The following is a 12500-nucleotide window of genomic DNA, read 5'->3' on the forward strand; positions in this document are numbered from 1 at the left end:
ATAAATAGATAATGTCCAATATTACCATATATATATACATAGATAATGTCCATTATTGCCATACATACAGCTCTGGAAAAAATTAAGAGACCACTGCAAATGATCAGTTTTTCTGGTTTTACTATTTATAGGTATGTGTTTGGGTAAAATGAACATTTTTGTTTTATTCTATAAACTACTGACAACATTTCTCCTAAATTCCAAACCAAAAATATTGTCAATTAGAGCATTTATTTGCAGAGAATGACAACTGGTCAAAATAACTAAAAAGATGCAGTGTTGTTAGACCTCGAATAATTCAAAGAAAATAAGTTCATATTCATTTTTAAACAACACAATACTAATGTTTTAACTTAGGAAGAGTTCAGAAATCAATATTTGGTGGAATAACCCTGATTTTCAATCACAGCTTTCATGCATCTTGGCATGCTCTCCACCAGTCTTTCACATTGATGTTGGGTGACTTTATGTAACTCCTGGCTTAAAAATTCAAGCCGCTCGGCTTTGTTTGATTGCTTGTGACCATCCATCTTCCTCTTAATCACATTCCAGAGGTTTTCAATGGGGTTCAGGTCTGGAGATTGGGCTGGCCATGACAGGGTCTGGTGGTCCTCCAGCTACAATGGGGTTCAGGTCTGGAGATTGGGCTGGCCATGACAGGGTCTGGTGGTCCTCCAGCTACAATGGGGTTCAGGTCTGGAGATTGGGCTGGCCATGACAGGGTCTTGATCTGGAGGTCCTCCATCCACACCTTGATTGACCTGGCTGTGTGGCATGGAGCATTGTCCTGCTGGAATAACCAATCCTCAGAGTTGGGGAACAGTGTCAGAGCAGAAGGAAGCAAGTTTTCTTCCAGGACAACCTTGTATGTGGCTTGATTCATGTGTCCTTCACAAAGACAAATCTGCCCGATTCCAGCCTCACTGAAGCACCCCCAGATCATCACCGATCCTCCACCAAATTTCACAGTGGGTGTGAGACATTGTGGCTTGTATGCCTCTCCAGGTCTCGCACCCGCTGTGAAATTTGGTGGAGGATCGGTGATGAAATTTGGTGGAGGATCGGTGATAGACAGATTTTTTACATGGACTACATTTTTTAGATAATATACGACAATTACTTGAAACAATTGAACATTATGAAACATCGAAGATGCCAGGTCAGGGCTTCATAGCAGATTTTGAAAAGGCGTTTGATAAAGTACGACTAGAATTGATATGTAAATGCCTGGATTACTTTAATTTTGGTGAATCTCTTATACAATGGGTTAAAGTTATGTACAGCAACCCCAAATGTAAAATAGTAAATAATGGTTACTTCTCAGAAAGTATTGAGCTTTTAAGAGGAGTAAAACAAGGCTGTCCGTTGTCTCCATATCTGTTTATTATGGCCATTGAAATGCTAGCTATTAAAATGAGATCCAACAAGAACATCAAGGGGTCAACATCAATCCAGGGGATAAAAACAAAAGTGTCAATGTATGCCAATGACTCTAGTTTTTTCTTAAATCCTCAATCTGGATCCCTGTCTCATTGAATATCTTGATCACTTTTCTAGCCTCTCTGTATTAAAACCTAATTATGACAAGTGTACCATATTAAGTATTGGGATCGTTAAAAAACACAGTGTTTACACTACATTGTAGTTTACCAATAAAATGGGCAGATGGGGAAGTAGATGTACTTGGTATTTACATCTCAAAAAATATAAATGAACTTACCACAATTCATTTCAATAGAACGTTGGAGAGGTAAATACTTGTCTATTTATGGAAACATCACATTGATTTATTCTTTGGTCCTATCACCATTTACTTACTTACTAATGGCACTGCCTACTCCAGATGACTCATTTTATTTGGAATGCTAAACCAGACAAAATTAAACGTGCCTAGTTATATAATGAATATGAGTTTGGGGGGGCTAAAATTATTAAATATTAAAGCTTTAAACCTCTCACTAAAAGCTTCACTCATACATAAGTTATACTTAAACCCAAAATGGTTCTCCAGTAGATTATTAAGAAAGGCTCATCCTTTGTTCAAAAATGGCTTTTTTGCCTTCATACAGATTACACCTTCTCATTTCCGACTAATTGAAAATTATATTTTGTTTAAAGTATCACCCTTTCTTAAACAAGCCATACAAAGCTGGTTACAATTTCAGTTTTATCCTCCAGAAAAGATATTACAACACATTTTATTGTTAAACTCAAATATATTGATTTAATAAAAAATTATCTTTATGGATTTTTTTTTAAACGGTATTATATTTATTAAAGATATTATGAATAGAAATGGAGGAGTTATGTCACATATGCAGTTATCGAAAATATATGGGAATATCTGCTCAATCCAAATTTACAGCCAACTGATTGCAGCACTACCACAAAAATGGAGGAGGCAAGTGGGAAAGGGAGAAGGTAGGGATATTTTTTGCCTGCCATATGTTAAAGATACAAATTGACTGAAAGGAACTGGCAAAAAAAATACCATATCTGAAAAACTGAACATAACTGAAAAATATACCATATCTGAGGACAAAAATGTTGACCAGCTGCTCCTTACAGGTGCAAAATAGAGATTTTCGATGTACCAATTCCATTGCACATGGTTATGAACTGGTACAAAAAACTACACTTTATTCAACACTTGGAGTTTTTCAATTTAAATGATTATATACAATTCTTGCCACCAACAGAATTCTAAAGATATGGGGCATACAACAATCTCAGCTCTGTAGGTTTTGTTGTGAAGAGACAGAATCAATAGATCATTTATTCTGGTATTGCCCAGATAGATCATTTATTCTGGTATTATATATATGTAGCTTGTTTCTGGTCACAGGTTCAGGAATGGTTAAAAACTGCACTTAAAACTAACCTTACAAATAGCAGTGCTGGGCGATTTGGAAAGCCATAGTCAGTCAATAAATAATACAATACTACTGGTAGGAAAGGTTTTCATCTTTAGCTCACAATCTGTGGATTCGATTAGAAAGGTTAAAACATTTTGTAAAACATCACAATTACAAGATATATGGCACATGGAAACCAAACGAGGGTGGTCTATGGTGATAGGTGGGATGGGCTGAGAGAGGCTGAGGGGTGGGATTAAAGAGCTTATGTTTGGTAATGTATTATTGTTATGTCACTGCTTTATATAAAACTACCATGTATGTGAAATGTATATATTTTTTATTTTACTAGACAAGTCAGTTAAGAACAAATTGTTATTTACAATGATGGCCTAGGAACAGTGGGTTAACTGCCTTGTTCAGGGGCAGAACGACAGATTTGTACCTTGTCAGCTTGAGGATTCAACCTTGCAACCTTTCGTTTTACAAGTCCAACGCTCTAACCACTAGACTACCTGCCGCCTAGTGGTTAGTAAAATGTATGTATATGTATCAGAAAAGCTGTAAAAAAAAAAACAGATATTTATCCTCCGAAGAGGGGGGTGGTGGAATGGTTAATTATTATTTACATTTTTTTAAATAACCAGCACCCTCCCACCCATTATCAATGATTTAATTTTATTTGTATTCTCGTATTGAGTTTCAAGTGGTGTAGATAGCCTGTGTTGCTGCGTGTAGCGAGTGTGTTACCCAGCAGAGCAGTGTGTGTGTGTCCCGGTACCTGGTTCAGTCAAAGCTGCCACTGTAACACAGGGAAAATAAACACACACACACACACACACACACACACACACACACACACACACACACACACACACACACACACACACACACACACACACACACACACACACACACACACACACACACAATGCCACCTCTGTTTTTGTGTGTGTGTATGTATGTATATGTGTGTATGTGTGTGTGTGTGTGTGTGTGTGTGTGTGTGTGTGTGTGTGTGTGTGTGTGTGTGTGTGTGTGTGTGTGTGTGTGTGTGTGTGTACGTGTTCCCTCCCAGCATAGGAAGGTATGGTGACCGCAAGGTAGAGCATTTGTTTACGTTAGTCCAAGCTGGTTGGTCCATAACACAACTCTCACATTCATTCACTGCTGTCTCTGAGGAACACACACACACACACACACACACACACACACATTTAAAAAACTCTCTTTTAGTTATTGATCTGCAGTAAGTGAAGTGGATTTACACCCGGTAACAGAATTTTGGTAAGGGAATTTCATCATGGCTCCCTGAGCTGTACTCTACAGAAATGCAAAATTATGGATATAGATGTCGTTCTCTTCATGGGGATGCATCCTAAATGACCAATATGCTCCTCTTTGCATAGTTGGGTATTATTCTACACACTGGTTATGTTTTTGAATGAGCTCTGCCACCAAACAAGACCAAATTTGGTTGGTCCGGCCCTGACCAAATCTGAACCAATCATAGACGTCTATATTTCACAAGTTTGGACATTAAAGTACAGTACAGTAGAGTACAGAACAACTAGAGTACAGTAGAGTACAGTAGAGCTCAGTAGAGTACAGTACAGTAGAGTACAGAACAACTAGAGAACAGTAGAGTACAGAACAGTAGAGCTCAGTAGAGTACAGAACAGTAGAGTACAGAACAACTAGAGTACAGTAGAGTACAGAACAGTAGAGTACAGCACAGTAGAGTTCAGTAGAGTACAGAACAGTAGAGTTCAGTAGAGTAAGGAACAGAACAGTACAGTTCAGTAGAGAGCAGAACAGTAGAGTTCAGTAGAGTTCAGCACAACTAGAGTTCAGTAGAGTACAGAACAGTAGAGTTCAGTAGAGTTCAGCACAGTAGAGCTCAGTAGAGTACAGAACAGTAGAGCTCAGTAGAGTACAGAACAGTAGAGTTCAGTAGAGTACAGAACAGTAGAGTACAGAACAACTAGAGTACAGTAGAATACAGAACAGTAGAGTACAGAACAGTAGAGCTCAGTAGAGTACAGAACAGTAGAGTACAGAACAACTAGAGTACAGTAGAATACAGAACAGTAGAGTACAGAACAGTAGAGTTCAGTAGAGTACAGAACAGTAGAGTACAGAACAACTAGAGTACAGTAGAATACAGAACAGTAGAGTACAGAACAGTAGAGCTCAGTAGAGTACAGAACAGTAGAGTACAGAACAACTAGAGTACAGTAGAATACAGAACAGTAGAGTACAGAACAACTAGAGTTCAGTAGAATACAGAACAGTAGAGTACAGAACAGTAGAGCTCAGTCGAGTACAGAGCAGTACAGTTCAGTAGAGTACAGAACAGAACAGTACAGTTCAGTAGAGAGCAGAATAGTAGAGTATAGTTCGGTAGAGTACAGTACAGTAGAGCAGTGTTTCCCAACCAGGGGTACTTGGCCTATCCACAGTGGGTACTTGAGAAGACTCATCAGACCATAGGCCTACTGGTAAAATGCACATGAGGGGGTACTTCAAGGGAAGTCTGGACAGAGCCATATTTACTTGGTGTTACAGTAACTGAAAAACAGTTGGGAACCACTGAAGTTGAGGATAGTTCAGTACAGTACAGGATAGGATAGTTCAGTAGAGGATAGTTCAGTTCAGTAGAGGATAGTTCAGTACAGTACAAGATAGTTCAGTAGAGGATAGTTCAGTTCAGTAGAGGATAGTTCAGTAGAGGATAGTTCAGTTCAGTAGAGGATAGTTCAGTTCAGTAGAGGATAGTTCAGTTCAGTAGAGGATAGTTCAGTTCAGTAGAGGATAGTTCAGTTCAGTAGAGGATAGTTCAGTAGAGGATAGTTCAGTAGAGGATAGTTCAGTAGAGGATAGTTCAGTAGAGGATAGTTCAGTTCAGTAGAGGATAGTTTAGTAGAGGATAGTTCAGTTCAGTAGAGGATAGTTCAGTACAGTAGAGGATAGTTCAGTTCAGTAGAGGATAGTTTAGTACAGTAGAGGATAGTTCAGTTCAGTAGAGGATAGTTCAGTAGAGGATAGTTCAGTTCAGTAGAGGATAGTTCAGTTCAGTAGAGGATAGTTCAGTAGAGGATAGTTCAGTTCAGTAGAGGATAGTTCAGTAGAGGATAGTTCAGTAGAGGATAGTTCAGTAGAGGATAGTTCAGTTCAGTAGAGGATAGTTCAGTTCAGTAGAGGATAGTTCAGTAGAGGATAGTTCAGTTCAGTAGAGGATAGTTCAGTTCAGTAGAGGATAGTTCAGTGGAGGATAGTTCAGTAGAGGATAGTTCAGTTCAGTAGAGGATAGTTCAGTTCAGTAGAGGATAGTTCAGTAGAGGATAGTTCAGTTCAGTAGAGGATAGTTCAGTAGAGGATAGTTCAGTACAGTAGAACATAGTTCAGTAGAGGATAGTTCAGTTCAGTAGAGGATAGTTCAGTAGACGATAGTTCAGTTCAGTAGAGGATAGTTCAGTTCAGTAGAGGATAGTTCAGTAGAGGATAGTTCAGTAGAGGATAGTTCAGTTCAGTAGAGGATAGTACAGTAGAGGATAGTTCAGTAGACTATAGTTCAGTTCAGTAGAGTATAGAGAGAGAGAGAGAGAGAGAGAGAGGAGAAAGAGAGAGGTAGACAGACAGAGAAATCTCTCCCAGAACAAAGTGAAGTTTCTCATTTACATCTGATAGCAACAGAACATTTTATTTCTGAGTTTGTCATATTGTATTATATTCTCAGGCGTGTCACAATGAGATAGTAAATCTCTCTAATCGTTAGAGATAACTAGAGATAACACCCTCTCTATTCTGGACCTCTTCCTATAGCTTGAGTTTCTCACTCTGTAATATCTAGCGTTGTAATATCACAATGTAATATCAATTTGGCCTTGACCCAGAGTTGAGTCTGTATTAGCCTCATCTGGATGCTACCAGCTAGCTAGCTAACGTTTTCTTTAACCTCTCTGCTATCAGCTAGCTAACGTTTTCTTTAACCTCTCTGCTATCAGCTAGCTAGCTAACGTTTTCTTTAACCTCTCTGCTTGGTCAGTTTGATCAGATCTCAAATGTACTTTAGTAATATACACTGAGTGTACAAAACATTAAGGACACCTTCCTAATATTGAGTTACCCCCATTTGTGTGTGTGTGTGTGTGTGTGTGTGTGTGTGTATCCGTGTCCATGTGTGCGTGTGTGATATGATTGTAGCAGGTGGTACAGCAGTAAAGATAGTTTATCAGAATGTTGGACCGGATCTCTTTTCTAGTACCACCAGAAATAGCCTGCCGAGACAAGATTCACACAGCCCTGTGTGTGTGGACGTTGACGTGTCTGTACAGTATTCTGAAGACTGTCTATACTGTGTCTGTATACTGCATTGGGGCCGCAGGTAGTCTAATGGTTAGAGCGTTGGACTTGTAAACCGAAAGGTTGCAAGATCGAATCCCTGAGCTGACAAGGTAAAAATCTGTCGTTCTGCCCCTAAACAAGGCAGTTAACCCACTGTTCCTAGGTTGTCATTGAAAATAAGAATTTGTTCTTAACTAACTTGCCTAGATAAAAAAAATAAAAATGCATGTTTATTTGTGGGCAGAGGGAACCTTTCATTCCTAAGTACAGAACTAGATTGATATACCTGGAAAGGGCAGAGCTGGTCTGTGTACATGGAATACCAGGACCAGATCATATAGCACTGCTACTGACACACACACACACACACACACACACACACACTGTAACCCCTGTGTCAGAGTCCCAGACATATCTTATGAGTGACAGCGTTCTCCATGCTTGATCACATGACACAGATACACACACAAGGACAGACAGACAGACACATAGATAGATAGGCAGGCAGGCAGGCAGACAGACAGACACATAGATAGCCAGGCAGACAGACAGACAGACAGCCAAGCAGATAGACAGACAGACCGACAGACAGCCTGCCTGCCAGAAAAACAGACAGACAGACAGACAGCCAAGCAGATAGACAGACAGACCGACAGACAGCCTGCCAGAAAAACAGACAGACAGACAGCCAGGGAGAGGTGAGGGGGAGTGGGAATGGGGGGCACCTAAAGAGAAGGGGGGAAACGGGACAGACAGAACAATTAGACTTCTTATTTCATTAAATTATTTACTGTTGATTTGCTGTTTTTTTTATTCTTTATCTAAATACTTTTTAATATTATTGCCTGTCTGTGATCTGAACCCCTCACAGTGGGAGGCGTGCCTGGCCACGCAGTCATGGGTGAACAGGGAGTACAGGAGGGAGCTGAGCAAGTACCCTAATAGGGCCTCAGTGTTGAGGGTCAGCAAAGTGGAGATGTTGTTTCCTACCTTCACCACCTGGGTGCGGCCCGTCAGGAAGTCCAGAACCCAATTGCACAGGGCGGGGTTGAGACCCAGGGCCTCAAGCTTAATGATGAGCTTAGAGGGCACTACGGTGTTGAATGCTGAGCTGTAGTCAATGAACAGCATTCTCACATAGGCATTCCTCTTGTCCAGATGGGATAGGGCAGTGTGCAGTGCTCATTCTCTCTGTGTCTCTGTCCTACAGAACTCAGTATACTCTCTTTTCCTATTGTTACACTGACTGACTCTCTCTCTCCCTCCTCCCCCTCTCTCCCCTCCCCTCTCCCTCCCTTTACTCCTTCTCTCTCTCTCCTCCAGGAGGGCTACCACTCCTGGCGGCCCAAGGAGAAAGTCCTCCTGGATAGTAACAACAATGAGAACTCGGTCCCCAAAGACTTTGACACTTTTGTTGACAGCAACAGCAACCTCGGGGCGCAGTCACTGTCTCAGCGCCAGCGAATGGCAGGAAACGCCGCCAAACACAAACCGGACAAGGCCCTAAGGCAAGGCATTCTGGGAAAAGCCTTGCCCAATGAGGTCAACAAGGTTATTCAGCAGTACACTCTTTCTCCACAGCAGCCCAGAGGAGTGGGACTTAAAGATAGCCACGCATACAAACGACCCAAACCTCACTCCCAGCTGTCCACTAAACCCGCTAGACCTTCCCCCTCTCCCTCCATCAAAACATCCAATCAGCATCAGCGACATCACCAACCCAGGAAGTTGGTGACTGCGGCTCCTGTGCGGGGGCAGCGGAGGGAGAAGCACCAGTGTGAGATCAGTGGGAAGGAGGCCATCTCGGCTCTGTCAAGAGCCAAGACCAGGGAGTGTCGTCAGCAGATAGCTGAGGTGTACTGCAGACACAAGGAGAGGACACTGATGCCGGAGACCGTCCCTCGATACTGCACCATAGAAGGTGAGTCTCATAGTGAATGCATCCCAAATGGCACCATATTACCTATATAGAGACCTACGGCTCCTGGTTAAAAGTAGTGCACTATATCATAATCACCTATTCCCCAAGTACACCGGGAATGTGCCTTAGTGAGAAGGGCCTGCCTTAGTGACAAGGGGCTGCCTTAGTGAGAAGGGGCTGCCTTAGTGACAAGGGGCTGCCTTAGTGAGAAGGGGCTGCCTTAGTGAGAAGGGGCTGCCTTAGTGACAAGGTGCTGCCTCAGTGAGAAGGGGCTGCCTTAGTGAGAAGGGGCTGCCTTAGTGAGAAGGGGCTGCCTTAGTGAGAAGGGGCTGCCTTAGTGACAAGGGACTGCCTTAGTGAGAAGGGGCTGCCTTAGTGAGAAGGGGCTGCCTTAGTGACAAGGTGCTGCCTCAGTGAGAAGGGGCTGCCTCAGTGAGAAGGGGCTGCCTCAGTGAGAAGGGCCTGCCTTAGTGAGAAGGGACTGCCTTAGTGACAAGGGACTGCCTTAGTGAGAAGGGGCTGCCTTAGTGAGAAGGGACTGCCTTAGTGAGAAGGGGCTGCCTTAGTGAGAAGGTGCTGCCTTAGTGAGAAGGGACTGCCTTAGTGAGAAGGGGCTGCCTTAGTGACAAGGGACTGCCTTAGTGAGAAGGGGCTGCCTTAGTGAGAAGGGACTGCCTTAGTGAGAAGGGGCTGCCTTAGTGAGAAGGTGCTGCCTTAGTGAGAAGGGACTGCCTTAGTGAGAAGGGACTGCCTTAGTGAGAAGGGGCTGCCTTAGTGAGAAGGTGCTGCCTTAGTGAGAAGGGGCTGCCTTAGTGAGAAGGTGCTGCCTTAGTGAGAAGGGGCTGCCTTAGTGAGAAGGGGCTGCCTTAGTGACAAGGGACTGCCTTAGTGAGAAGGGGCTGCCTTAGTGAGAAGGGACTGCCTTAGTGAGAAGGGGCTGCCTTAGTGAGAAGGTGCTGCCTTAGTGAGAAGGGACTGCCTTAGTGAGAAGGGACTGCCTTAGTGAGAAGGGGCTGCCTTAGTGAGAAGGTGCTGCCTTAGTGAGAAGGGACTGCCTTAGTGAGAAAGTGCTGCCTCAGTGAGAAGGGGCTGCCTCAGTGAGAAAGTGCTGCCTCAGTGAGAAAGTGCTGCCTCAGTGAGAAAGTGCTGCCTCAGTGAGAAAGTGCTGCCTCAGTGAGAAAGTGCTGCCTCAGTGAGAAGGTGATGCCTCAGTGAGAAGGTGATGCCTCAGTGAGAAGGTGCTGCCTCAGTGAGAAGGTGATGCCTCAGTGAGAAGGTGCTGCATAAGTGAGAAGGGGCTGCCTCAGTGAGAAGGGGCTGCCTTAGTGACAAGGTGCTGCCTTGGTGAGAAGGTGCTGCCAGTAATAGACAATATGCAAACAGAACACAGACACAAGTCCACACAGACGTCAAACAGAATAGACAATATCAGAGCAATAAACATAAAACATACAACTCTGGAGTAGAGGCTGATTACAGGGGGAATGTACCATTTACAGAGGGGATATACACTGAGTGGATAGAACATTAGGAATGAATCCAGGTCAAAGCTATGATCCCTTATTGATGTCACTTGTTAAATCCACTTCAATCAGTGTAGATGAAGGGGAGGAGACGGGTTAAAGAATGATTTTTAAGCCTTGAGACAATTGAGACAAGGATAGTGTATGTGTGCCATTCAGAGGGTGAATGAGCAAGACAACAGATTTAAGTGCCTTTGAACGGGGTAGGGTAGTAGGTGCCAGGCGCACCAGTTTGTGTCAAGAACTGCAACGCTGCTGGGTTTTCACGCTCAACAGTTTCCTGTGTGTATCAAGAGTGGTCCACCACCCAAAGGACATCCAGCCAACTTGATACAACTGTGGGAAGCATTGGAGTCAACATGGGCCAGCATCCCTGTGGAACACTTTCAACACTTTGTAGAGTCCATTTCCTGATGAATTGAGGCTGTTCTGAGGGCAAACGGGGGTGCAACTCAATATTAGAGAGGTGTTCCTAATGTTTTGTACAGTCAGTGTATCTATATTCTTTAAAGTGAGAAGCTTTGGTCTGAACCCGAAAAAGAAAGGAAATTCACATCCATGCACTACCAAGGTTTTCCAGCACAAAGCTTTGACCTACTACAGCAGCTATATTTGTGTATTGTTCTTCCAACAATGTGTAGGCAGGTTGCTTAGGAATCAAACCTTCTCAAACAGCCTAATTCATATTCTTCCAGGAGGTGCTCTGACAATAGTGTGATTTGTACCGCGTACAAGGGAGTATATTACATTCCTCCCACCCCACACTAAGACATTACTCCATTCCACTACCTTTTTCAAGCTTTTTATTATAGAAAAGCAAGCTTTGCTTTTATACTTAGAGCGTGGGATTCTGATTATGATTAGACTTGTAGATAATTGTATGTGTGGGGTACAGAGATGAGGTGGTCATTTAAAAATCATGTTAAACACATAGTATTGCAGTCAGAGTGAATTCATGCAACTTATTAAAAATGTAAAATGTTATTATGTGACTTGTTAAGCACTCCTGAACTGATGTAGGTTTGCCAGAACAAAAGGCTTGAATACTTATTGACTCAAGACATTTCAGCTTTTCATTTTTAATAAATATATACAACATTTCTAAAAACATAATTCCACTTTGACATGATGGGGTGTTGTGTGTAGATCAGTGACACAAAATCTCTATTTAATACATTTTATATTCAGGCTGTAACACAACAAAATGTGGTAAAAGTCAAGGGGTGTGAATACTTTCTGAAGGTACTGTACTAGAAAGACATTACCTGGAAACAATGAGTTATTACAAAATATAACATGTACAATCAAAAAGTACATTACCGTTCAAAAGTTTGGGGTCACTTAGAAATGTCCTTGTTTTTGAAAGAAAAGTGTTTTTTTGTCCATTAAAATAACATCAAATTGATCAGAAATACAGTGTAGACATTGTTAATGTCTTCACGGGGCGGCAGGTAGCCTAGTGGTTAGAGCGTTGGACTAGTAACCGAAAGGTTGCAAGATCAAATCCCCGAGCTGACAAGGTAAAAATCTGTCATTCTGGACAAGGCCATTAACACACTGTTCCTAGGCTGTTATTGTAAATAACAATTTGTTCTTAGCCTAGTAAAATATATTTTTTTAAATGTTGTAAATGACTATTGTAGCTGGAAACAGCTGATTTTTAATGGAATATCTGCATAGGCCTGTGTTCCAATGGCACGTTGTGTTAGCTAATCCAAGTTCATCATTTTAAAAGGATAATTGATCATTAGAAAACCCTTTTTCAATTATGTTGAGTATCTGGAGCATCAGCATTTGTGGGTTCGATTACAGGCTCAAAATGTCCAGAAACAAATAACTTTCTTTTGAAACTCA

The 12500-nt window shown here is 42.1% G+C and overlaps 1 protein-coding gene across 1 annotated transcript in view; it reads left to right on the plus strand.

The window, feature by feature from the left end:
* The window catches only part of LOC115181500 (xylosyltransferase 1), a 46728-nt gene that overhangs the window by 3499 nt on the left and 30729 nt on the right, over window positions 1-12500 (plus strand). Inside the window, exon 2 of the mRNA XM_029743417.1 lies at window positions 8526-9123. Within this exon, the coding sequence (XP_029599277.1) occupies window positions 8526-9123 (598 nt within the window). The remainder of the gene's footprint in view (window positions 1-8525; window positions 9124-12500) is intronic.

This window comes from Salmo trutta, unplaced genomic scaffold, assembly GCF_901001165.1.
Source record: "Salmo trutta unplaced genomic scaffold, fSalTru1.1, whole genome shotgun sequence".
Lineage (NCBI taxonomy): Eukaryota > Metazoa > Chordata > Actinopteri > Salmoniformes > Salmonidae > Salmo > Salmo trutta.